Consider the following 27,854-nt stretch of genomic DNA (forward strand, 5'->3'; position numbering starts at 1 on the left):
TGCACACACTGGGAGTGTCTGTGATTGAGTCCATTTGTGCACCACTGCAGTATTTGGAGTTCCCTTTGCCACCATCTCACCAGAAAGTCAGGTGCAAAGTGAGGAAGGAATTGTCACCCTGTAGCCACACAGTGCTTGAACTCCTTGCTCCTTCTCTTTCCTTCAGTGCTGGAGCAGCCCTAAACAGAGTTGTACTTGTTGTCATTGGTTTTTTTGAGTGTTTGGAAAGTAAGAGAAATAATTTTTTTTTTCCTGTAGCAATGGATTGAAGAGTCACAACACAAAATTAGCAGCGGCTTTCTTGGCTCCTGTCATATGTCAAGATGAGTCAGAATATTTATGGTCATTTGTTGATTTTGTTTTTGAAAAATTAAAAGTATTTATTGATTTATTTGAAAGGCAGAGTTAGAGAGTGAGAGAGAAATCACCTGTCTAATGGTTAGTGCCCCCTAGTGGCCATAATAGCTGGGGCTGGACTGGCTGAAGTCAGGAGACAGGACCTTCTTCCAATTTCCCATTAAGGAGCTTGTAAATATGCAGTTAGCATTAAAGTTTTGTTGGAGGAGGGATGAGCATGGCTTCATGTTGTCTCTTGCTTAGAGTAGACTCTGACTGAGTCTCAGGTCGTTAGAGATCAGTTTTATAAAGAAACACAGACCAGTTTTACTGCTGCAGCCTCCCTCTCACACCCTTTCCCCCTATACAGATTGTCCGTATGAGAGCACAGCAGAAAGAGAGGCTTGCAGATCCGGAGTAATGCAAGTGTGCCCTTTGCTTAAACCTGGGATTGATGGACTGAAGTCTTTGTGATTCAGTTTGCATTTTTCTGTAGAGTGAAATCTATTAATTTGGGTAAAGTAAGTTGCCTCCTAGTAGATGATACCTATTGGCTTTCTTATCCATCTACCTGGCATCACAAGTGATTCTCATCATGATCGGTGTTGGGCTCTATCAAAAAAAAAAAAAAAAAAAAAAAAAAAAGCTTCTACAGGGATGACTTATTTCACCTGGAAAATGAGAGAAGTGTTTTTTAAGAAGCAGTTCATGGAGGATACATACTTCCCTAGGAAGGAGACTGAAGTGATTCCCTTTAATTTTTTTTTAAAGTTTTATTTATTTATTTGAAAGTCAGAGTTACACAGAGAGAAAGAGAGAGAGAGAGGTTTTCCATCTGCGGGTTCACTCCCCAATTGGCTGCAACGGCCGGAGCTGTGCTGATCCGAAGCCAGGAGCTAGGAGCTTTTTCTGGTCTCCCATGTGGATGCACCGGCCCAAGGACTTTGGTCATCTTCCACTGCTCTCCCAGGCCACAGCAGAGAGCTGGATGGGAAGCAGAGCAGCCAGGTCTCGAATTGGCACCCACATGGGATGCTGGTGCTTCAGTCCAGGCGTTAACCCACTGTGCCACAGTGCTGGCCCCGTGATTTCTTTTAATTGTTCCTCCCTGGCTAGTCCCTGAGGCTCCATTGCTCAGGTAATAATGCTAATATTTATTAAACAATTACGAATAATCCATCTGTGTCTCACATATGAAATGTCAGCAGATGTTTCTCAAGACCTTTAAAATAAACATTAAAACAAAAGAGAAGGTTGACATTGTCTGCTATCTTGGGCTAGAATCTCTGCATTTATTACCTCATTAGCATGCTGGCTCCAGTGTGAGCATCTCCGGATGGTTCTTTTAAGGCCATTCTTGTGTCCAATCTTTGACCACACTGCCAATCTGATCACTCAGCCTGGTTTATGTACCACGACTGATTCTGCCTTCTTGCTCACTCCAGGGATGGAATCTGGGCAGAGGTCCCAAGTGGCTTGGCTTGGCCCTCCTTCCTTGGTCTTTCTAGTGACCAGGCTGATTCTCAGGTACATCATTATTGCTAAAGATGCATTTTTAAATGGTAGAGCCTCAGAAAGAGTGTGTGTGTGTGTGTGTGTGTGTGTGTGGGAGAGAGAGAGAGAGAGAGAGAAATAGAGACAGAGAGGGAGAGAGAAAGAGAGAGAGAGAAATAGAGACAGAGAGGGAGAGAGGAAGAGATCTCCCTTCTATTGGTTCACTTCTCAAATGGCTGCAGCAATTAGCTGCAGGATGGTACAGGATGAAGCCAATGACCGGGAACCTCGTTGGGGTCTCCCACATAAGTGTTGGGGATCCAAGCACTTAGGCCATCTTCCTCTGCCTCCCCAGGCGCATGATCAGGAAGCTAGACTCCCAGGAAGTGTTACCAGAAGAGCGGCCAGGACCCATATCAGACTCTCTGATCTGGAGTGCTGAACTTGCGAGCAACAGCCCAACCTTCAGAACCACAGTGCTGCCCTCATGTGTTTTTATGATTAAAAGATCCGGATTCTGGTTTTAAAATGATAATTTGAAGTTCCTGGAACTTATTCTGTATATGTTTATAGTTAAACCATTTTTTTTTTTTTTTTTTTTTTTTTTTTTTTTACTTACCAAGTACAGAAGCAAACAAGGGAACTGGACATAGAACTAGCATTGCTGAGTATCTTCTAGGAGCAGGTTTAAGAGACTGAATGCCTTGGATCATCACTTAAACTTTAGATTAATTCTGGAGACAATATAATCAGGAGTTTACAAAGGGAAACTGAGGTATAAAGAGTTTAGAATTTGCCCATGGTGATAACATTAAAAGGTCTAGGATAAAGATCAACTAAAAACTAATATTGGTTTAATTCTTTTTTTTTTTTTTTGACAGGCAGAGTGGATAGTGAGAGAGAGAGAGAGAGACAGAGAGAAAGGTCTTCCTTTTTGCCGTTGGTTCACCCTCCAATGGCCGCTGCGGCCGGCGCATCTCGCTGATCCGAAGCCAGGAGCCAGGTGCTTCTCCTGGTCTCCCATGGGGTGCAGGGCCCAAGCACTTGGGCCATCCTCCACTGCCTTCCCGGGCCATAGCAGAGAGCTGGCCTGGAAGAGGGGCAGCCAGGATAGAATCCGGCGCCCCGCCCGGGACTAGAACCCAGTGTGCCGGCACTGCAAGGCGGAGGATTAGCGTGTTAAGCCACGGCGCCGGCCAAGAAATTCTTTTGTATTAGGCCTCAGTTTCTAAAACAAGATTTCTTATCTGGGGAAAAAAAGTGAGAGAGGAAGAGTACCTGCAACAATAATTTATACTATAGAGAAACACATAGGATTATAATTTGTCTAAAAAAGGAAGGAGATCCAAAGTTGCTATTATTCCATGGTCTTTTTTTAGGTTTAATAGCAAGATAGCATAGAAAGTTATGCATTCTTAGGTATAGATGTGTTGTTTGTTTTTTAAGTTTGTATGTAGAAATGCAAATGGATAACTGGAGGATACGGAGTTCTATGTTTATGATTACTTCTGTCAAGTATAGGTCATGGGATTAGGCTTGTTGCTGGATTAGGGATGCTTAAATCTTTATCCATTGACTTCACACTAGTACTTACTGTGTCAGGCAATATTCTTTGGGTAGATTCCTCTTTCTTGCCAAATTGAGAATTTCATGAGGGCAAGAAACACATTTGCATTGACATTATACCTCAGCATCTTGACAGTCAGTCTTTGAATAACTGATGACATAAAAAATTAACAAATAAGATTTCTGACCCCCAAGAACTGCCTAGCAGAGGAGACAAGGAAATAGAAATCTATTTGATGACTGCCACAATTATGTGGATATACAATTTATAGTTCTCATACAAGTTTGATCATAAAAGAGGCATGTTAATAACAACACAGGATTGAAGGGTATAAACAGACAGCATCCTGAGCCAAACAAGTTACATGTTCATCCTATTAAAGGCATTCCATTCATTTACTTAATAAGCAGTTCTTGAACAATCTTTTGTGTGGTGTGGTTAACGCCCTGGCCTGAAGTGCTGGCATCCCATATGGGCGCCAGTTCGAGACCCGGCTACTCCACTTATGATCCAGCTCTCTGCTATGGTGTGGGAAAGCAGTAGAAGACGGCCCAAGTCCTTAGGCCCCTGCACCCACATGGGAGACCTGGAAGAAGCTCCTGGCTCCTGGCTTCACATCAGTGGAGCTCCAGCTGTTGCAGCCATCTCGGGAGTGAACCAATGGATGGAAGACCTCTCTCTCTCTGCCTCTCCTCTCTCTGTGTAACTCTGACTTTCAAATAAATAAATAAATAAATCTTTTAAAAAAAAGAAATATGAGAGACAGGTCCACTATTTGCTTCACTACTGCAAATGCCTCCAAAATCCAAAGCTAGATCAGGCCAGCACCAGGTGCCTGAATTCCACCTAGGTTTCCCACATGGAAGGCGTGGCCTTAAGTACTTGGGTCAGCATCTCAAGTGACAAAGTGATCATGTAGCTAGGATCATATAGATAGGTTAAATGTTAAAGTGATCATGCAAATAGGATTGTTTGGTAATAATAATAGATAAAACTAGGAAGGAGCAAACACTCCAACATGGGAAGTAATCCATATAGTAGACTCACAGAAAAATTATCACTTAAAGTAGCACTCTGGCCTCAAATCATCCCTTAAGTCATTCTGGTCTGGTTGAAAAGCCCACAAAAACATTTCAGACATTTAAATCCAAAGACACTGTGTCAAAAATGCACTAAATGAAGGATGTCTGTGGATGAGACCCCAATATAAAGAAGTGGTCATCAAAGAACGAGGTACTTTCTCTGAAGGGAGGAGAGAACTTGCACCTTGTTTATGGCCTTGTCTAAATGCTGATGGAGTGTGTGGATTCAGAAGGCTTTCATATCCCAAGTTGCTCAAGTCAAGAGCCTCAGGTGATCACTGTATCATACATAAGGGTGTTAATTTTTAAATTAACAAGAGGAGTCATGGTGCATTAACGTCCCATGCAGGATCTCTGTCCTCAAAGAGATGCACTATGAGAGTTAATAGTAAAACTTATTCTCAAAGATGGACTTCATGCTGGTGTATTAAGTGGAGAACATTCATTTGTCTCATAAGTTTTAGATAAGCCTAAGTACCCAGTGCCATTGCCTGTTTCCTTAGATGCTTCTTCAATTAAAAAAGAACTTTTTATATTTCCATATATGTGAAAGGCAGAAGGGCAGTGTTGGAAAGACATGAGAGACAGATTCTCTATTTGCTGCTTCACTCCCTTAAATGCCTCCAAAATGCAAAACTAGACCAGGCCAAAACCAGGTGTCTGGAATTCCACCTAGGTCTCGCACAGGGATGTCGTCATGGCCTGAGGTCATTTAGCCAACATCTTCTTTCCCTGATGTGCATTAACTAAAATCTGCATTGAAAGGGGTACAGATAAGAATTGAAATAGCACTGTAAAATAGAATGTGACCACCCCAAGTCGTGGCTTAACCTGCTCTACTACAACCACCTTCACTCTTTCTCAACAACAAAAAAGTATCATGCTGCAGTGGGTTTAGAATGGTTATAGAATGTGATGCACACATTCTTTATTGAGGTGCTAGTCTGAGTTCTGGGTACTCCATTTCCAACCAGTTTCCTGTTAATTCAGCTGGGAAGAGGTGGAAGATGTCTTAGCTTGAGTTATCATCTGCCAGTCTGAGACCTGAGAGCCTGCTCCAGCCACAACTGTTGCAGACATTTAGGGTGTGAACCAGTAGATGGAAGATCTCTCTGCCTCTCTCCCTCTTTCTATCTCTCTCTCTTTCTGTTTTTTTTTTTTTCTCTCTCTGCCTTTTTTTTTTTTTTAAGATTTTTTTTTTTTTTTTTTTGACAGGCAGAGAGAGAGAGAGAGGTCTTCCATTTGCAGGTTCACTCCCCAGATGGCCAGAGTTGCACTGATCCAAAGCAAGGAGTCAGGAGCTTCTTTGGGGTCTCCCACATATTAGCGGGGCCCTAAGCACTTGAGCCATCTTCTGCTTCTTTCCCAGGCCACAACAGAGCTGGATTGAAAGTAGAGGAGCCGGGACTCAATCTGGCACCCGTATGGGTTGCCAGCACTGCAAGCAGCAGCTTTACCCATGTACCACAGTGTCGCCCCTTTCTCTGCCTTTTAAAAATCAGTTTTAAAAAGATTTACTTACTTATTTAAAGGTCAGAGTTAGAGAGTAGGAGACATAGAGTGAGCTCTTCCATCTACTGGTTCACTCCCCAGGTGGCCACAGTACTTGGACTATGTTTCACTGGTTTTCCTAGGCCATTAGCAGGAAGCTGGATCTGAAGTAGAACAGCCAGGACTTGAACTACTGTCCACATAGGCTGCCAGTGTCAGAGAGAGCAGCTTGAGTCACTGTGTCACAAAACCAGCACCCTCCCCCACCTTTGAAATAGATATATCTTTAAAAAAGAAATGAAAAAATCCATTACAGCAGGGGTGAGGCCCTCTGGGCCCATCTCACCAAGATGAGTGGTAAAATCGGATCACTTGCTCGCAGCCCTTCTAGTTTAATTACATCATTTAAAAATAAATTTTAGATTTCCTGTTGGGTCAAATTATGCACTTTTGAGAAATGTATACATATATACAACTGTAATTTATACATTTTATATTTTCCTTCTTTATCTAGATTTTTAAGAATATTTATTAGGTTCAGCACTGTGGCATAGTAGGTAAAAGCCTCACCTGCATTGCCAGCATCCCATACGGGCACCCGTTCATATCCTGGCTGTTCCACTTCCAAACCAGCTCCCTGCTTATGTGCCTGGAAATCCAGAAGAAAATGGCCCACGTCCTTGGGCTCCTGCACCCATGTGGGAGACCCAGAATAAGTTCCTGGAATCTGGTTTTAGATTAGCCCAGCTCTGCTCTTGTGGCCAATTGAGAGGGAACAAGTGGATCTTCAAAAATCTTTTTAAAAGATTTATTTATTTATTTGAAAGGCAGAAATATTCCATACATCAGTTCACTCCCCAGAATGGCCAGGGATGGGCCAGGCTGAAGCCAGGAACTTTCCCTGGGTCTGCCATATGGGTGTCAGAGGTCCACACCACTGGGCCATCTTTTGCCACTTTCTTACGTGAAATAATAAGGAGCTGGATCCCATATGGGCGCCGATTCTAGTTCCAGCTGCTGCACTTCTGATCCAGCTCTCTGCTATGGCCTGAGAAAGCAGTAGAAGATGGCCCAAGTGCTTGGGCCGCTGTGCCTGCGTGGGAGACCTGGAGGTGGCTCCTGGCTCCTGGCTTCGGATTGGCACAGCTTGGGCCATTGCGGCAATCTGGGGAGTGAACTAGCAGATGGAGGACTTCTCTCTCAGTCTCTACCTTTCAAATAAATAAAATAAATCTTAAAAAAAAAGAAAGTGGAACAAATGGGACACAAACTGGCACACGTATGGGCTAACAGCAATGCAGGTATCAGCTTAACCCACTGTGCTACGAAGTGAGCCCAGTCTAGGTTTTCGTAGTAGCTTTCCTTTATTTAATCTTTTGCCTTTTTTTTTTTTTTTTGACAGGCAGAGTGGATAGTGAGAGAGAGAGAGACAGAGTGAAAGGTCTTCCTTTGTGCCATTGGTTCACCCTCCAATGGCCACTGTGGCCAGCGCATCTCGCTGATCCGAAGCCAGGAGCCAGGTGCTTCTCCTGGTCTCCCATGGGGTGCAGGGCCCAAGCACTTGGGCCATCCTCCACTGCCCTCCCGGGCCATAGCAGAGAGCAGGCCTGGAAGAGGGGCAACCAGGACAGAATCCGGCGCCCCAACCGGGACTAGAACCCGGTGTGCCGGCGCCGCAAGGCGGAGGATTAGCCTGTTAAGCCACGGCGCCGGCCTTCATTTTTCATTCAGTTCTAATCAAGTATTAGAACTCCTCTTTTTGACTAAGTGCTAGAAATTATAAATGCCAGTCATTATTAGAAGCTATATTTAAGACCCGGAGAGAGGAAGCGAGTGTAAAACGCCGATCAACAACCATTGTGTGTGGCCTTCCCACTTTGTCTGTCCTCAGGGATCCACACAGAATCTTCATCTGCAGTTCCAAAATGAGCAACTCCTGCTGTCAGGGGTGCGTGGCTACCACCGTGGACAGCAGGGGCTCTTGAAAATGACAGCAGAATCCACTGTTTCATGGCACCACTCTAGTTTTTTGATGCCTGCAACTTCGTTTTTGTTTAAATTGTATGACACTGAGAACTAAGTATCTGCTTCTGGGTCTGAGGTCAAGTTAATATGGCAGCTCCAGACGGAGGTCCCTCAACTTGCAGAATAAAGTAATTGAAAGGCAATTACCAGATCAGAGATGATACAGGAGTTTAAACAGCCCAATTCATGCACTGCACATTACATGCAGAAAGAAATGACCAGTAGTTGTGGGCCAGCAGTCAGTGCCCCATGACGCTGCTACTCAAATCCTGAAGAACTTACTCATAATTTCATGCCCATTCTCCTTTGGACAGGGAAGAGTAAAGCAGCTGAATGACACCCTTTATTTTCTCTTTGCCTCATTTCTGGGAATCTACAAATTGAGTGCATATGTTAAAAAAAAAATTTGTGCACATATTTACAGATACTGTAAGAAGTGATGAATAGATCAATTTCAGGAACTTTTGGGTAAGGAATTACCAGATAGTGCAACTTTAAATGTTCACAAAGAGTTTAGAAGGTGGACAGCCTATTCTCCAGCCAATATTTAGTTCTCCATTAAATATATATATAAATAATTTTCCTCACTGTGTAATCTGATCCATTGATGACCCATAAATTGTATTATTAGGTAAGCTCAAATATCATTTTAAAGGATTAAAAATGAGTTATTTAGGAATATTTGGTTCTTCTTCAAATACTTTGTTAGAAAGAATTGCTGGAGTTTTTTCCTAAATATCTATAATAAGTATGAGGGTTCTAAGATGACAATTTAATTGAAAGAGTTAAAAAGAATAATAAACTTAATGACAGTTTCCAATAATTCTTTCCACTTTAGAATTTCTCCACTTATAGAATGTTTCTTTCAAATGTAAATTTATCAAATGAAGATTTAATGAGGAATTGCAGTGCTATTTAGGTATCTCACATAGTTACACAACTTTTGCTGTATCCCCTCTGTGTCCCAGGAGGCCAATTTTATAGCAAATATGTGGATCATACTCATGGCCTCCGAGTGGTAGTGTGCATTGTTTGATGGCAATTGTAGGCTCACCTGCCCATGATGTCAGCAGGGTAGGACCACAGGAAGTCTCTTCTGGCTTCCTTCTCAGCCTGCGCCATTCCAACCACTCCCGCCATTTTCACAGAACTCCTGCCCCTGGGCTGTCCTCATTGTTCATGAACTGTGTGGTTGGTTCCTGTGTCTGAGAATGTTAGTGTGGGGGTCAAGGGACCCTGAAGGGCATGGCAGGTGCCTGTCTCTTGTTGGCACAGGTGGCCTTCATAGATCTGAGGTGTTAGGATCTGTCATTCAGGTGCACCCTGTAGATCTCGGCTGGTCCAGGAGGGACTAGTGTAAGTCCTCAGTTCCATGGATGGAGAAGCGGTGAGTAAGGCTGGGCTTTCAAGGATTTTTTTTTTTCCAGAGATGATGCTCTCACAGAAGACCAGTGTGTGACTCCAGGTGTGTGGAATGGGGTCCTAAAAGTCCTGTGGACAGTCTGCCTCATCCAAGATGGCTATGGGATGCAGATGGGTGTTCAGACCATTTGAGCTAAAATGTGGACGGGGTGAATGCAGGTTGCACCTGTCACTGTCTGCCCATCTGTGAGATGAGTATATTAGCAGCACTAGTGAAACAGCGCCAGATTGCCTGAGAAATCATGATGTGTGTGCTCACTGACTCACACCATGTGGCAGTCGCATTTGTGGGGTTTCGTGATACATCCTCAAGTGAAGTTTCTGGTTTCCTGCACTGTGTAGCCTGCCCGGCACTACTCATCGAGGTTACAGAAGTTTATACTTGACCTAGTTTCCAGGAACGTGCAAGTTTGGGTACTGAGTGACAGTCCTATTTCCTTTGTAAGTAAGTAGTTTTTATGATATTTGAAGAAGGGAGCTCCATGAATAAGAAACATTTCTGTCAGAATACCACTTAATGCTCTCTGAGGCAATGCCTTAACTCTTCAGAGCTGAAACAAAAGAGTCAACTGAAATGTAAAGATGGTAGTTTTGCATGGTCCAAGTGGTTCTTGGTCATACAGACCAGAGTGAACAGGATTTAGTTGATAGTACCTTAATTCATCTATAAATTATCAAAGAGTTGTGATGTTGGAGTTCTGGTGCAGCTTTCTAGTGAATGGATTGAGAAAGACAGGCAAAGGCCTAGCAAATGTTACTTATTTAAGTGATCTTGAGGGTGTGGCCTGGGCTTGAGGGATAACCTCTCATGTCTGCAAGTCACTGTCTCCATTGTTTCCAACTACATGTCCGTTACTTCATTCTGCTATTACACAATTCGCAGAATTGAGCTCTGTAAAACCTACGTGTCAAGTACGCTATCTATAGCTGTGCTGCTGTTCCCTGCAACACAGCAGTTTTTCCTATTAGTTCAAGGTGGGTTTGCCAGGGTCCCTGCATGTAAAAAGATGAAACAAATTGTATTTCAGGAGATAAGTGGTTTGAGTAGCAGCACTTAACTTTTGGTTAATATTTTCTTTTTTTGCCACACTTACTTATAAAGTTTTCTAGATCAATTTCATAAAATGACACATTTCAAATAAATATTGCTTTAGAAGAATACTGTAAGCATATATTTCCTTTTGATCTTAATGCTATGTATGTAATGTGTCACTTCAAAAACATAAAAATTTTCCAACTTACTGTCCATAATTTCTTCTTGAAAATCTTGCACAGTATACAGTACGTATGCAGCTACTGAAAATTACTGTGCGCCTTTTCCCATTCGTGAAGCAGCACGATTGTACTGAATATGACTTTATTTGCTGTTACGTTTCTTAAAATATAAACAAAAAGAAGACAATGACCACATAGAAGCAGAGACGTGAAGCATAACCTTATGATCTCCAGATAATTTATTTGTGTGAGCCCTGAGAAATTTTTTTGGGTCAGCAGCTTTGGTAAGATCCGATTGGTAGGCATAGATCATGTTTAGAGCAGCTTTTTTCCCCCAAGACATTTATTTATTTATTTGAAAGGGTTATATACAGAAATCTTCCATCTGCTGGGTCACTCCCCAGATGGCTGGAACGGCAAGGCTGGGGCGGGCTGAGGTTAACATCCAGGAGCTTCCTCGTGGTCTCTCACATTGGCAGTCATCGGCCCAAGGACTTGGGCCATCCTCCACTGCTTTTCTCAGGCCACTGGCAGGGAGCTGGATCGGAAGTGGAGCAGCCAGAACATGAACAGGTGCCCATATGGGGTGTTTCCATTGCAGATGGCAGCTTTGCTTGCTGTGTGACAATGCCCGTCCTATCTGTTTAGAAACCTCTACTTGAGATTGTGAAATTGTATTAATCGTATTTTGCATGTGATTCAACTTTCTCCCCCACTCACCAGTGTGTCAGCATCTGTAGTAGAACAAATCAGAGAACACAACGGCTTAACAAACAGCCATTTGCTTTGTGATTCTGATCAGTATTTTGTGCTGGGGTCAGATGGGCAGTTCCTGTGATCAGTCCGGGGTCAGAGACGAGGGCTTAGTCATTGGATGTAGTGATTGAAGCTGGTGCCTTAGAGAGGGAGGTGGCTTACTTAAATGCCTGTAGCATCATGCTGAGTCTTGGCTGGATATGACCTGAACAACAGACAGAGCCTAGGGTTTTGCCTAAGATATCTGTGTCTAATAGGGCAAATCTGAGAGGGTAAATACTTTCCAAGTTATCTGTTTCTATCACATTTACTGATATCAAATGGGATGAAGGAAGAGAAATGGTGAAATTTGGGATCTTGTGAAGGAATGGATACAGGCAATGATTTTATTTGGAGTCATTACTGGGAAAGTGTACTACATTATATATACATGATGCATATTTGTTCCAATGCAACTTCAGCCCAAAATGTGAAGTTGTACATTGCATGCTTTCTATAGAATTTCAGATCTAAACAAAACAAGTTTTCTCGTGTACACACTAGTATGGATCCCTGTGTGGTACTTCTGCACTAATAGAAAAATATCAAATCCAAAATAACTTCCTTTAGTGTAAATTTTAATGATAATATAATTTTTTTTTTTTTGACAGGCAGAGTGGATAGTGAGAGAGAGAGAGAGAGAGAGAGACAGAGAGAAAGGTCTTCCTTTTTGCCGTTGGTTCACCCTCCAATGGCCGCTGCGGCCGGTGCATCGCGCTGATCTAAAGCCAGGAGCCTGGTGATTCTCCTGGTCTCCCATGCAGGTGCAGGGCCCAAGCACTTGGGCCGTCCTCCACTGCCTTCCCGGGCCATAGCAGAGAGCTGGCCTGGAAGAGGGGCAAGCGGGATAGAATCCGGCGCCCCAACCGGGACTAGAACCTGGTGTGCCGGCGCCACAAGGCGGAGGATTAGCCTGTTGAGCTACAGCGCCGGCCTATATAATGTTTATCCCTTTCATAACCTCATTTATTTGGACAACCACTTTAAAATTTTATTTTTTTCTACTATTACATTATTTTACAAATATGTAGACATGTGTTCTCTAAACCACTGATAACTTCTGCCATTTAATGGACATACATGCCCTTTGCTGTATATTTCCATGTCTAATGGTTTGTTCCTCCACAGCGAAGTTGCTGTTTACTCAATGTAGTCATTATGATTTATTGGTTCTATTTTATTTTTTAACAGTTCCTTGTAGAAGGAAGCCGGGTAAATTTTCTTATAGCTCCTTCCATTCATGTTTTCTTCTACGTATAATTCTGGAACCTCCACATATTTCCAAGAGCAAAAAATATATAATACATAATCTGTAATTGGTTTTTTTAATTCTTCCTTAGTTATTGTCAGTTTTCATTTTCAGAGATTTATAATAGTTTATTGATTAAAATGAAATAAATAAACATAACTGTCATTCTCAGGGAATATATACAAGTGAGGGGAGTGAAGAATCTGGCTTGGTTATGAAACATTACAGTCATCTAAGATAAGACAACTCTGTCTCCCATCTTCCTGTTGCCATAGCAAAAATGATTTTTTTTTACAAGCTATGAGTTGAAAGTTAGAATACAATATGCTAAATTTTGAGGGTCATTATTTCTGAAACAGTTTTTTATTGTCACATAGATGATGTAGTCAGCAATGATTTAGTGTCACTCTGAAAATAACACCATTCTGCAAGGGTAAGAGGTACCTAGTGCTAAAACAAAAATCAATTAAGTTTGTTTTTAAATTGTTAGGGTAATGCAGTCCTTAACAGATCTGAGGAGCTGCACTTGATTCATGGATAGAATCAGGAATGTGTGGGGAAAAGAATCTACTGTAGATTCTTTTAATGTTTAAGTTTCACTTATTTATTTGAAAGGCAGAGTTATAAGAATTGAGAGAAGTGGAGACAGAGTGAAAGATATTTTACATGCATTGCTTCACTCATCAAATGGCCACAATGGCTGGGACTGCACCAGGCCTAAACCTGGAGCCTGAAACTCCACTGAGGTCTCCCACATTGGTGCAGGTGTTCTAAATACTCAGGCCACCTTCGCTGCTTTTCAGGACCTTGGCAAGGAGCTGGATCAGAGTTGGAACAGCCAGGACACCAGTCATCTGTTCCCTCGGGATACCAGCATTGCAAATGGAGACGTTACTGCTGCATCACAAGCTTCCTGCAGGCTCTTAAACAAATCTCTGTACATTTCCCTGACCTAGTCACATGTGGATTGTTCTGCAGATTTCCCAAAGTTTGGTGTTTGGCAAATAATTGGATTGTTTTCACTTTAATTTGGTGTTATTTCAAGTCTTCCAATGTTTATCTGTAGAATAACCATAGATAAAGCCAAAAGCTATTTTCTATTCTTTGGCATACTTGAATCTCCTCCTTTATTTAAAAGTATTTCTATGCTTGATAGAGAAATTGGAAGGAGAGAGATACAGAGAGATCCCATGCGCTTATTCACTCCCTGAATAACCCCACCGCGTCGAGGTGCATAGGATTGAAGCCGGGAGTCAGGAGTGGCTTTGAGGCCTCCCTCGGTGGTGGCAGCATTGCTGCTTCTGCAGGTCTGCATTAGCTGGTGCTGGGAACTGGAGCTGTACTGGAAAACCAGCCTGGGCACTCTGAGCGAGGGCAGCTTAGCTGGCATCGTGAGCACTAAGCTAGCTGCCTGCTCTCTCTTCATAAATCCATTTTTCTGCCATCTTTGATGTAACTGTGTGTAGAGTTTGACTGTATATCCTTCATGTTCGCTCCATCGTAGGATGGATGGTTTCTTGTGTTTTCCCCTGAATACTCCTACATTCTTCTCCTTAGCATGGCTCCCCCAGTGTCCGTCTGGGCCCCTGTTCAGCCACTTTGCAGTTCCCCTTGACAGCTGAGGCCCTTTGTGATCTGATTCACAGTGTGACTCCCTGCTGAATGATTCTGTGTGCCTGTCCAGTGCTCAGCAGCTCTCAAATGTGACCACATCCGTCTTTTCCTCCATGGCCTCTACAAGGCACACAACTGACAGTGTTTTGTGACAGAGTGGAAATGCTGACCAAAGTGTTGTGCTCCAGGAGATGGTGGCATTTGAAGACCTGGTGGTGTATTTCACCTTGGAGGAATGGCAGACCATGACCCCTGCACAGAAGATCCTGTACAGGGAGGTGATGCTGGAGATCTACAGCAGCCTGCTCTCCTTGGGTGAGTGACACCATCACAAGCCCAATGGTAACACTTCCTTGCTCTCTGACAAACAAGTCAACACTGCATAAAATTTGATGATGGGCAGATGTAGAATGTGAGTCCATGAATAATATGAATGACCACCATGTAGGAGAGGATTCAACTTGGAACATTTGTTGCATAGCTGTTGAACCAGGCCATAGCCCTCTGAACAATCCAGGATAGTGATTTCACAAAGTCTTACATTGTTTCCATGAATAGGGTACTGCGTTACCAAACCTGAGCTGATCTTCAAGTTGGAGCAAGGAGGAGAGCCATGGATATTGGACGAAGACCTACATCAGAGCCTTCCAGGTCAGTCTGCACACAATGGGCAGGGAGTCCACGGCAGGAAGAGTGCAGCCGATGTTGGCTGGTGCTTTCCCACTGATCTTTCACGAGGGTTACTGCTGTCAACAGCCGATTTGTTACATCAGACAGGAGCATTGTAGAGTATCTAGGGATAGCAGTATGTAAATGCAGTTTTCCTGGGAAGAGTAAACATGTGACAACCATCTATTCAAAAATTGTTTCTTCAGTGTGGTCCTGCTTGCAGGAAAGACACATTTCATTCTTTCCCACCTGCAAGTACATGGTACAGAAATAGTTTTGCCCTTCTTTATGGCTGAAATGTCAGAGTAGCACCAAAACTCCATTTTTATAAAAATAAATTCAAGAGAAAGCACAGGGAAAAATTAATTGCTAGGCAATGTCTGAATATTTTTACTAAATATTTCTCCATTCTTTAAAATTTCATAGAGTTGTTTCATCATTGTGAACGGCAGAGTGACAATGAGAATAGAAAGAGAAAGAGATCTTCTATTAGCTCACTCCCCAAATGCCTACAAGAGTTAGGCCAGACTAGTCTATATCCTAAAGCCTAGAATTCCACCCATGCCTCTCAAGTGTCTCACAGGGTTCCAAGCATATGTACCATCACCTACTGTCTCCTAGTTTACATAAACAGAGAGCTGTATTGGAAATGTAGTAGATAAGGCTCAAATTAGTACTATTTGGAGATGCAGGCATTCCAAGCAGTGACTTAACACATCTTACTACCTTAACCCATTCTGCCACACTTGAAAACTAAGTAGTAAAACAATATCATGATTGAACATTGGAAAATCTATTGTTACAAATTCATATATTATTGCATTAAGAAGAAAAAACTTGTAGTGGTCATAAATAAGTATCTCGTATAGATTATGTTAAAATCTTATGCCACTTGGATAATGAGTAAATTCCTTCCTTTTGGATGATTATGCCAGGAGAAACTGTTACATGCTTCACTGACATGGTTATTTTTTCTTATTTTAGTTACCATGAGAAGGGATTGCCTAATTATGAACAACCAGGAAAACAAAGGCAAAAATTTAAATCAGGATGTTATAAAATACAACAGGACATCAACTCCGAAAAGTGTTGAATTAAGAAAAACACTTAATTCAAGTTCAAGCCATATGACAAAACTGAAGGGAAACTATTCAGGAATGAAACCTGTGCAATGCAATGTATTTAAAAGTGTGCGTCTGCCCAGTGGAGCTGATGAACTTGAAGCTGGAGGGAAATTTGATGCCATTAAAGTACCTGGGATCTCTCTCCAGTGCTGGGACCGTCTTAGTCAGCAGCACAAGATTCCATCTGTGAAGCAGACTTTGGAACATAATGAAGGGAAAGCCTTCAATAGTATGGAGAAATTTTGTACATCTGAGAAGGTTCATATGCTAGAGACCTGTAATAAATCGTCTGTCACTGTTGGAAAGGCAACTCAAATAGAAAACAAATTCCATAAAAATTCTAACCTCAGTAAGCACCAACACACCCACAAAAGAGAAAAACTTTGTGAGCATATTAGGTCTGGAGCATCTGTCACTGACCAATCACATCTTGCAATAAATCAGAGACAACAAAAAGGGACAAAATCCTATGCGTGTAAACTTTATGGAAAATCATTAAGTTGTAAATCCTGCCATTCCATCCATCACAGTGCTCACATACAAGAAAACTTGCGTGTGAGTAATGAATGTGTCAAAACCACTTACCAGAAGTCAGATCTCATTAGACATCAGAAAACTCACAGGCGGAGTAAACCTAATGAATGTAATGAGTGTGGAAAAACCTTTCTCCAAAAATCAGACCTTATAAGACATCAGAGAATTCACTCAGGAGAGACACATGAATGTATTGACTGTGGAAAAGCCTTTTCCCAGAAAACACCCCTCATGGCACATCAGAGAATTCACAGAAGAGAGAAACCGCATGAATGTAACGACTGTGGAAAAACCTTTGGCTATAAGTCACACCTCAGGGCACATCAGAGAATTCACACCGGAGAGAAACCTCATGAATGTACTGACTGTGGAAAAGCATATTCCCAGAAATCACACCTCATAGCACATCAGAGAAGTCACACGGGAGAGAAACCTTATAAATGTAACGACTGTGGAAAAGCCTTTAGCTGTAAGTCATATCTCATCGCACACCAGAGAATTCACACAGGAGAGAAACCTTATGAATGTAAAGACTGTGGAAAAGCCTTTTCCCAGAGATCATACCTCATAACACATAAGAGAGTTCACACAAAAGAGAGACCCCATGAATGTAATGACTGTGGAAAAGCCTTTGGCCATAAGTCACACCTCATCGCACACCAGAGAATTCACACTGGAGAGAAACCTCATGAATGTACTGACTGTGGAAAAGCCTTTTCCCAGAAATCACACCTCATAGGACATAAGAGAGTTCACACTGGAGAGAAACCTCATGAATGTAACGACTGTGGAAAAGCCTTTGGCTATAAGTCACACCTCATTGCACACCAGAGAATCCACACAGGAGAGAAACCTCATGAATGTAATGACTGTGGAAAAGCCTTTGCCCAGAAATCACACCTCATCATACATCAGAGAATTCACACAAGGGAGAAACCTCCTGAATGCAATGAGTGTGGCAAAACATTTGGCCATAAATAATACCTTATAACACATCAGATAATTCATACAGGGTAGAAACTTCATATATGTAATGACTGTGGAAAAGCCTTTTTCTCTAAATCAACTCGGAATTCATTAGAAAATTCACATGGGGGATAAACGTCATGGATGTAATGACTGTGGAAAAGCCTTTTTGCCATAATTCATACCTCATAGCACACCAGAGAGCACATGCTGTCTTGCAGCTGTGAGCTTTCAGAAATAAAGACTCCATAATTTGGCATCTTCTGTAACTCACTGTTGTTCCAAATATAACACTTGGAGGCCCCAGGAAGTTTGTGTACATCAGCACTCTGTTCAGATACTGACCAGCCAGCAGCCTCTCTGCCCTGGGTACTCTGTGTTCTCTGAGGAGGCACCACCGGAGACATTCCAGGGCTGTGAGACAACCTTGGGAGCTCTGACAGCTAGAAGGCAGAGTGCTGACCTCTCTTCATTTTCAGGAGTCAGTCAGAGACCCCTGAGGTGAGTCTCACTTATCTGTTTTACTGGGAACTGGTTCTTCTAGTAGAGAGTGGAAGACTGGACATGGTCAAAACTCCCCTCCATGAGCCACCTACGATGGAATGGGAGCCTCCTGTTTCAGTTCTGCCATACTGGCCCTCTTGTTTGTCTTGTCATTTTTGTCTTTTTGTCTTTGCCCTGCAGGAAGATATTTCCTGATTCTTTCCAGCCTCTGTCATTTGATCATCTCTGTGACTGGATTACTGACGTTTATGACCAGGGGCTCCTTCCGGACTTCATTCCCACTGGAATCTCTCTTTGTATCTTTCTCCTGGCCATTCTTGTTTCTGACTAAGGAATTGGATTATGGTTGTTTTGATTGCCTTAGATCTCCTCAGACTTGTCACATTCACAGATCCCTGTGAGTGCCACTTGACTCCCAACTTATCCCCCGGAGCCACATGTTTTGCCTCTGTTGGGTGGCCAACCTAGTAAGTCTATTTTCGTAGTTCTGTCCTGCTCCTCAGTCTTTGCATCACTACAGCCCCTGTCTTTGCCCTTTCTATAAGGAGAGGACCTAGAAACGCCAAGGCCCCTTTGAAATGGTACAGCATCTCAAAGAGGATTTTGTGGACATGTGTGATTATGGTATTAAGCTCACCTGAGGAAATTTGAGGAACTTGAGTGGCCCACCTTTGGGGTGGGTTGGCTGGACACCAGATCTTTTGATCCTCACTTGACCCAAGCCATTTGAGATATCGTGATGGAATCCCAGCAACCCTGAACAATTCCCATATATTAACCAATGGATGGCCCTGGTCTAGAATCCAGCCCCTTGGGTAAATGCTATTTTCCTAAGAACTGGAGTACATATTCTTGTTGCTTGACACAAATCTGCCACTAAAAGAGACCCACCAATGAAACCCCCAGTCCTTCCACCAAGCCTGGATCAGACGATCTCTACCCTCGTGTAGCCCCAGTGTGGCATGGGAAGGGGAGCCAAGGAATGGGGACAAAGATAATAGCAGCCCATAGTTTTACCACCTCATATCCAAAGCCATGTATGGGAAAGGGGAAGACAAGGATATCACAGTGGCAAGACCATTCTCCCGTTGAGGGAAACTCCCCAGTAGATGGAAGCCATGGGGCTTAACCTTTGTGTTTTATGTCCCATTCTCCATAAGCAATCTCTATAATTGGAAAATGCAAAATCCTCCTTTTTCTGAAATGCAATTGGCTTTAATTAGACTCTTAGAGCCAGTCTTTAACACCTACCACCCATCTTAGGATGATTGTCAACAATTATTGGTCACCTCCTTCACATCGGGAGGGAGAGTCAGGATCCAGCTAGAATCTAGAAAAGCAGTCTTAGGATCAGGAAGGGATCACTCGAGGAGAATGGAGACCAGATTGAAGAAATTTTTGAAGTCATCTAGGTGTAATTGCTGAATGTAAATTGGGTAAAGGCAAAAGAGATAAATGTGTCTAAATGTAACCTTTGGTATTCTTATCACCTTATATTCTGTTGAAAAAAAAATTGGAGTTGTTAACAGTTTTGACAACTGTCTATGAAAAATAGCTCAACGCTGCTTGAAAGAAACCAAGGCTGAGATTTATATTAATTTAGAACTGTTGTATTAATTTGGAGATTTTTAGAGGGTTATTTCTTTTGTCATCCATAATTTTGTACTCTCCCAACATTAAAATCAGATTTACTGCTTATGAAGCTAAAACATTGTTGGTTCTGTGTTTAAATGTGCCCTCTTTTAAGTTCCAAGTTTCAAAGGACTTCCTTTTCCCTGGCTTCCTTGTATTCAATGCTTTGGTACAATTCTGTAAGCAGATAAAACCAATAATGTACTACTGGTTCCACTGAGAAAACATATGGTTAATTCAGATTATCAATAGGGAAAGAAATTCTAACTAATTGATGGTAATGTTTTTAAAAAACATTTTAAGAGGCTATTGCTGTAACCACTTTATTCTTCAACCTTGTATATTATATTATACGTATATACCTATTGCATGTCTACATGGGAAAATTTATTTATTAAGAGCTCTGTTTTAATTGGCTTAAGATAAAAGATTGCTCAAATTTAAACTGCTAAATTGACTGATGGTTCATGTGACCTAAATCCTATACAAGTGGTTTTAAATTTGTTGGTAGAAAGAAATAAAAATGTTTAGGTCATTGACATATTTTTACTTGGGTTTGCTGGTCAAAGAAGTTACAGCTGTGTTAGACATTTAAATGATGTTTCCAAATACATATACTCATGTCTTGAATTTTATAGAATGCATTGAAACTTCTGGTACATGTTTTCATAAGTTGTTATTTGACAGCTAACACTGCTTGCTAAGTTATCATTTGATATTAAGCATTCCCAGTAAGTGAACTGGGAAGGCGTGACTTTTTTCGCCTAATTTCTCTATTCTCTTCAAGATGAGAAATTGACTCTATACTGAAAGACTCTCCAGGATGTACAGTATGATCTTAGGCCTTATAAATGGGATGGCTATCATTTTTCTGTAATAATTGCATAGCCAAAATGAGAACTTAAATTATTATTTCGCAGCTAGATTTACTTTGTCATAGGCACAGAAAACTGGCAAAATCTCCCTTTTCAAAACCAAAAGAAGGGAGAGAAAGTTTTATCAATGACTTCCAATTTTATAGATAAGGTGGACATCATGTTTGATGTTAAAGTGAGGACATAGCTTTCCTCATAGGCATTGTCTGTGACTATAGATTTCTAGCTCAGGCCACCAAGGGTTAGGAATGGGACTGAGCAACCCCTCCACTTGCATCCTCGTAAAGGCTGCCTCCATGGTCTCCTTCACCAGGAACCATGAGGAAAGAGGAGCAAGCTAGGCAGCAGTAGGTGCAAATACAGGTGGCAGCCAATTAATGGCTGCTTATAGAGTGATCTGCCATCAAGGAGACCCAACACGCATGTCCACCACCAGTGGCATGTTAATTGTGGAAATCCAGGCATCAGATGGACACAGAAGTCAGCTTATGAAGAGCCCTGACATCTCTGCCAGCCAAGAGCTGGGTCACTGGAAATGAACTGCCCTAGGGGTTAAAGGACTGCTGAGCCAGAGCTGGAGATGCTGTTGGCCCTAAGGGAAAAAAAATAAGCCCCTTACTCAGCCCAGGTTCCCAAGTAACCAGCACTGTTCAGGAGAAGGCCAAGTAGGGTCAACAACATTGCAGACAGGACTGTAAATTTCCTTGTAGGGATGCCACCTGCCTTCCACTCAGGGCAGGTCTGCTCCCAGGCCAGCTAGGTAATGAGGTCAACAGGGTGCCTTCCCCAAGGAGCTTCACACCTCCCTTAGGATGTCTCTTCCAATACCCCTTGTGAAGAGATAGGTCTGGACCTCATATATACCCAACAGGCCTTAGCCCACCTGATTGTCATCAGGACCCAGCTGTCAGCTTCTATTTGCCTTTCAATGGGAAACTTACTGGTGGTTTAGACAGCACCTTTCATGCGTCTCTAGTAATGACTCTAGTAACTTTTGAAAACAGGGTGACTCTGCTACCTTTTGTTCTTCTCAGAGTCAGATGCACCCCCTAGTGGGAAGGATTTTCCCCTTACGAAATCATCTGCGGTAGTCCTCCTCTTGTTCTCCCTAAGCTCAGGGAAGAACTAAAAGCTGAGCTCCATAACTGTGTCTTAGGGAACTTTTGTGGGCCTTGCCATCCACAGAGAAGGCTGTCTACAAGCAAATCCTGAATGCCTTACCTTTGCCATCTACTGATCCAGGACACCAGTTTCAACCCAGGGACTCAGTGTGGATAAAGAAGTTCACTACCCAAGGTCTGGCTCCTCTCTGGAAGGGACCATACACAGTCATGCTGACCACCCCAACAGCTGTCAAAGACAATGGCATCTCCATCTGGCTACATCACTCCTGAATCAAGGCTGAGAAAATGACACAGATGATTCAGAACTCTCACGACCCTCTAAAGAGAAGACTCTCACAGATGCCCTGGTTATATCCTTCCTCATGCTTTGTATAACCGGAAACCCCCATCATTCAATTCTAAAATTGGGACTTAGGAACTCAGGAATGTGCTCATGGAGAGCTTCTCACAAAGTACACTGAGGGAACGGGGGAGAGAGGAGTTTGACTGCAGATTTATATTTTCAGTTCAGAAAAATCACAGCCATACCTGAGAAGGTTTTGAGGGTTGGCAGGGGGAGGAGGACTGGGGTTACCGACTGGGGATGTGGGGTCACAAAACCAAGAAAGGCTATAAGAGTTAGGCATTTACAGCTGTCAAGGCATGGGGACATTTAGTTACAATGTTTTAAACTTAGGAGGGTTTTCTGTGCCCCTAAAGGTGTTGTGAAACACAGTCCACTATTAATGGACACCACAGAGATGGAGACATACATCTTGTTTCCAGTGAGTTTTCACTCCCAGTTTATGTACGGTGTGGCAGTGCCACCCAGTGTAACCAGCACTGATCAGAGAAGAATTGATTCAAACACCTTATGCTCAGAGGTAGATATGAGCCATCATCCCATTAAAGTGAATTAATGATACTTGTAGCAATGTTATTGGTAATGTTTGTAGAAATGTTATTGGTAAAATAAATTGGTTGCTTTTTTATAGAAAACTCTTATTTAATAAATATAAATTTCAAAAGTACAACTTTTGGATTTTAGTAGTTCTTCCCCCCCATTACCACCCTCCCACCTGCAAACCATCTCATCTCCTACTTCCTCTCCCATTGCATTCTACATTAAGGTTCATTTTTAATTATCTTTATATACAGAATATCAAATGTATACTAAGTAAAGATTTCAGCAGTTTGCATCCACACAGACACACAAAGTATAAAGTACTGTTTGAAGGCTAGTTTTACTATTAATTCTCATAATACAGCACATTAAGGACAGAGGTCCTACATGGGGAGCAAGTGCACAGTGACTACTGTTATTGATTTAACAATTGACACTCTTATTTATGACGTCAGTAATCACCCGAAGCTCTTGTCATGAGCTGCCAAGGCTGTGGAAGCCTCTTGAGTTCACAAACTCTGACCTTGTTTAGACAAGGCCATAATCAAAGTGGACTTCGGCTAGATCTTGCCATTCTCTCATAGCCTGCAGGGTTTCTGATGAGAAGTCTGCAGTGAGTCTAATTGTAGATCCTCTGAAATTAATCTGGCATTTCCCCATTGCACATTTAGAATCTTTTCTTTATGCTTCACTGTGGTGAGTTTGATTACAATGTGTCGTGGCGAGGATCTTTTCTGATCATGTCCGTTGGGAGTTCTGTGTGCTTTCTGTACTTGGATGTCTCTTTCTCCAAACCCAGGAAGTTTTGTGCTAGTATTTCACTAAAAAGGCCTTCTAATCCTTTCTCTCTCTCCATGCCTTCAGGAACTCCTAGAACCCGATTTTTTTTTTTTTAATAGTATCCTGTGGATTCCCAACAATGTTTTTAGATTTCTGATTTCCTCTTCTTGTCTTTGTATATTTTTCTGTGCTCTGTCTTCCAAGTCCAATATTCTCTCTGTTGCCTCACTGATTCTGTTTTTAAGGCTCTCCACTGAATTTTTTTTTGTTCTATTGAACTCTTTCATTTTGATTCCTCTTCAGTATCTCAATTTCATGTTCTATTGAATTCTTAATTTCATTTTGATTCCTGCTTAAGATTTCAATTTCATGAGAGATTTTCTTTCATGTCCTGCTTTCAATTACTTGTATATAATCTTATGATCAATATTTTGAGTGAATTTCTTCTATCTCATCTCCATAATCTTGTATTGAAATGTCTTGTTCTTTTGGGAGCGTCATATTGTCTTCCTTATTCTTGTTTCTTGGGTTGTTGCATTTGCTGTTTGGCCTTTGTGAAGATACTCACTGGTTTCTTTTTTTTCCCCCCTGTGTTGGCTTTTATCATTGTACTATTACTCTGTAGATAAGTGGACTGTCTGCTTTCAGTGAATCTCTAGAGGTTTTTAGTGGGTGTGGTCAGAGGGCTCTGTTCAGTTTTTCAAGGTTAAGGGCGTGCTTAAGGTGACACACCCGTTTGGCATGGTAAATGTAATCCAATTCTGTTCTGCTAAGCCCTATTGCATGGAGACTAGTGCCTGAGCATTAGCCCTAGTGGGTCTAATACTTGTCTGCTCTGTCCCAAGGGCCACACAAAGGGTCTGTGCAGTCCTCAGTGCAAGTTCAGATTCCCAGCAATGTCTCTCACCAGCTAACCAGGACCAACGGAGCTTGTGGCCTCTCCCACTGAGATTGCTCTCAGCCACCCCGTGAGCTCTCCCACACACCTTCAGTTTTTTTTTTTTTTTTCAGAGTCCCAGTTCAGAAGCTTCACACAGTCACAAGCTCCTAGCCCCCTGTTATTTCTCCCTACCAGAGTCAGGAATCTCTGCTTGGCTGATTGCTGGGCACAGACACGAGCTTCCGCAGCTGTTATATATGTCCAAAACGGCACCCCCTCTATTGGCTTGCATGCCTTTGTAAGGTGATCAGAGAGAGAGAAACATGTCAGCACCATCTTTTTTCTCTCTAGTTCGGCTGCTGCACTTTCCCCCGCTGAGCTTCGAGTCTCATTCCCTCTAGGTTCTTCCTGCCACTTTTTCACCAGTGTCTCAGGCCACTGTGGTTTCATCTCTCCTCACTTTCCAGTGCTGGTGTGGAGGCTGTCGGCTATTGGAGTCCCGAGCCGTGGGCACCCAGGCCCTCCATGTACGTCCTCCGGGTCCCTCTAATTTCTGAAGAGTTTTCTTTGCCATTTCCCCCCTAACCCTTCCCTGAGACTACACTATCTCCACTCTTTTAAAACTCTCTTCTCCTGGGCTAGATCAGTTAGCGCCCTCCCTATTCTGCCATCTTGGAGCCACCCTGGTAATGGTTGTTTCCATTAAGTTCTTCAAAATGTATTCAATGTCCCCATGTAAATAAGCATACCCTGCTTGCTCTGGTTTCTGTAACAAACACTTGGCTAAACAGTAACTTTGTAATTCACTTGCAACAAGTTATGATATTTGCCATTGTAAGCTTACCACTGAACTCAATTGGGGCTGCCTGCTTTGGAGAGCACATGGCCACTTGTATTCAGTATTCAGAAATGAAGACTCCATAATGTGGCCCTGGGCCTTTGGCATCTTCTGTGTATCACTGTTCCAAAGATAACATTCTCTCAGAAAGTAATGTGTCTGGAAGAATTCTTTGGTGGGATCACACCTCAGGAAGGATTAGGCAGTTCACATGATGGAATAATACTGTGTGACTGAGACTGGTTGATCATTCTTTGGAGGTTATTTTTTCTCTTATACAGCCTGTTTTTTTTTTTTTTTTTGGTTTCCCATTGTTGTGAGTGTTACCAAGTAAATTAATTCTGCTTTCATGTATACTTTTTTTTTTTTTGACAGGCAGAGTTAGACAGTGGGAGAGAGACAGAGAGAAAGGTCTTCCTGCTGTTGGTTCATCTCCTGAGTGGCCGCTACGGCTGGCGCACTGCACCGATCTGAATCCAGGAGCCAGGTGCTTCTCCTGATCTCCTATGCCGGTGCAGGGCCCAAGGACTTGGGCCATCCTCCACTGCCCTCCCGGGCCACAGCAGAGAGCTGGACTGGAAGAGGGGCAACCGGGACAGGATCGGTGCCCCAACCGGGACTAGAACCTGGTGTGCTGGCGCCGCAGGTGGAGGATTAGCCTAGTAAGCCACGGTGCTGGCCCATGTGTACATTTTGCTAACAAATATTCAATCTAAAGCACTTATATAACATATGATCCTCATCAATTACAAATATATTTGTTGTTAGCATTTTTGTTATCCACCCAGGATTGTTTCTCCCACATTATTATAGTTCAAACCAGTGGTGTGAATACAAGCTTGTCAACTGACACGTGTTCCAGTCATAATACTGTATTCCAATCCTGAGTGATGAGTGTTGTGTCCAGCCTAAGAAATGAGCCTCTGGTGACCTGTATGCTAATGAGAATTTTTAATTTATCTGTGTGCAGGTCTGGATTAGATGACATGAACTGAGGTGTGTTTGAATATTCAAGTAGTTGTTGTCCTGCACTCATTGTATAAAAGGACAACCACAAGTATTATAAATTGCAACACTCCTTATTTCCTGTAGTATAACTGAGTTTACACAATCCCTTTTAAAATCTTTCAATCAAGATTTTTTTTTTAACTTCCTTAAATTCCTTCTGGCTCGTGATTCCCCAAAGATGTATGCCCCTGCACCAGACATCAAATGGTCCCAAACTCACAGTTCTGAAGGGTAGTCTTGCCACTAAGGCTTTTGTTAGAATGCATTTGACTGTTAAACATGAGAAGATAGTTCCCATGATATCTAATAAGCTTTACAGTCTTTCTTACCTGATATTTAATGAGAGCATGTTTTCCCATTCTCATTGCTCCCTGTTTCCCTCTAATAGGATCCAAAAAGGCTGACAACCTTTCTTTAGATCCTTCTATCTCTCCCTTTCTCTTCAAAATGCCAATTTTCCCCACTTAGAATATCTTTATTTACATGTCAGTGATACTCCAGCCACACTTATGTCCTATTCTGAACATCCATTCTCATGTTTTGTGAAATGGAAAAGCTAAAGATATCTCATTTTCCCCCTTTTGTTCTGTTTTCCTATCATTTCCACCTTCAATATATATTGCTTGCCTTTCACATTTTACTATATTTTTAGGGGGAACCACACCATTTTGTTAATCCTTGGTTTAGAATTCTGCTAAGTTAAATGTGTAAGTTTAAGGCTCACATGTTTGATCCTCCACAAAAGACTAGAACCAAGTTTCTCTATATAATTATCATTTTTTTTTTGACAGAGTGGACAGTGAGAGAGACAGAGAGAAAGGTCTTCCTTTTTGCTGTTGGTTCACCCTCCAATGGCCACTGCGGCCAGCGCATTTCGCTGATCCGAAGCCAGGAGCCAGGTACTTCTCCTGGTCTCCCATGCGGGTGCAGGGCCCAAGCACTTGGGCCATCCTCCACTGCCTTCCCGGGCCACAGCAGAGAGCTGGCCTGGAAGAGGGGCAACTGGGATAGAATCCAGCGCCCCAACCGGGACTAGAACACAGTGTGCCGGCGCCGCAAGGCGGAGGATTAGCCTGTTAAGCCACAGTGCTGGCCAGGTTTTTTTTTTTTTTTTCTTTTCTTTTAAAGATTTACTTATTTATTTGAAAAGCCTGTCCAAAAAAAAAAAAAAAAAAAAGGAAAATGAAAGTGAAAGATAACTTTCTTTTCTTTTTGTTTTTTGTTTTTGACAGGCAGAGTGGACAGTGAGAGAGAGAGAGAGAGACAGAGAGAAAGGTCTTCCTTTTTGCCGTTGGTTCACCCTCCAATGGCAGCCGTGGCCGGTGCATCGCGCTGATCCGAAGCCAGGAGCCAGGTGCTTCTCCTGGTCTCCCATGGGGTGCAGGGCCCAAGCACTTGGGCCATCCTGCACTGCACTCCCTGGCCACAGCAGAGAGCTGGCCTGGAAGAGGGGCAACCGGGATAGAATCCGGTGCCCCGACTAGGACTAGAACCCGGTGTGCCGGCGCCGCAAGGCAGAGGATTAGCCTGTTAAGCCACGGCGCTGGCCTAAGATAACTTTATTTTCATATGAATAATTTTAAAACCACACATAGTTTCACATGTTTTTATGAAAATTTTAAAGAAGCAGTATATGTATGCATTAAAACATGTAGAACATTATAAACATAATTTTTAGTTCCCTCTACCACAAATGTGTTGAAGTAGTCGCCTATGTGTGGGAGACATAAACAGTCTATTATAATAT

General features: G+C 42.5%; 1 protein-coding gene across 1 annotated transcript; it reads left to right on the forward strand.

Moving 5' to 3' along the window:
* Positions 1-9,367: 9,367 nt before the first annotated feature.
* Positions 9,368-17,810, forward strand: LOC133752065 (zinc finger protein 260-like). Its single transcript, XM_062182337.1, has 6 exons — positions 9,368-9,382; positions 14,234-14,323; positions 14,479-14,605; positions 14,849-14,941; positions 15,944-17,543; positions 17,711-17,810. Exons 1-6 carry the CDS (start codon positions 9,368-9,370, stop codon positions 17,808-17,810), a joined length of 2,025 nt encoding a protein of 674 aa, XP_062038321.1.
* The last annotated feature ends 10,044 nt before the right edge of the window (positions 17,811-27,854 follow it).

The sequence above is a fragment of the Lepus europaeus genome, chromosome 23, assembly GCF_033115175.1.
Source record: "Lepus europaeus isolate LE1 chromosome 23, mLepTim1.pri, whole genome shotgun sequence".
Classification (NCBI taxonomy): Eukaryota; Metazoa; Chordata; class Mammalia; order Lagomorpha; family Leporidae; genus Lepus; species Lepus europaeus.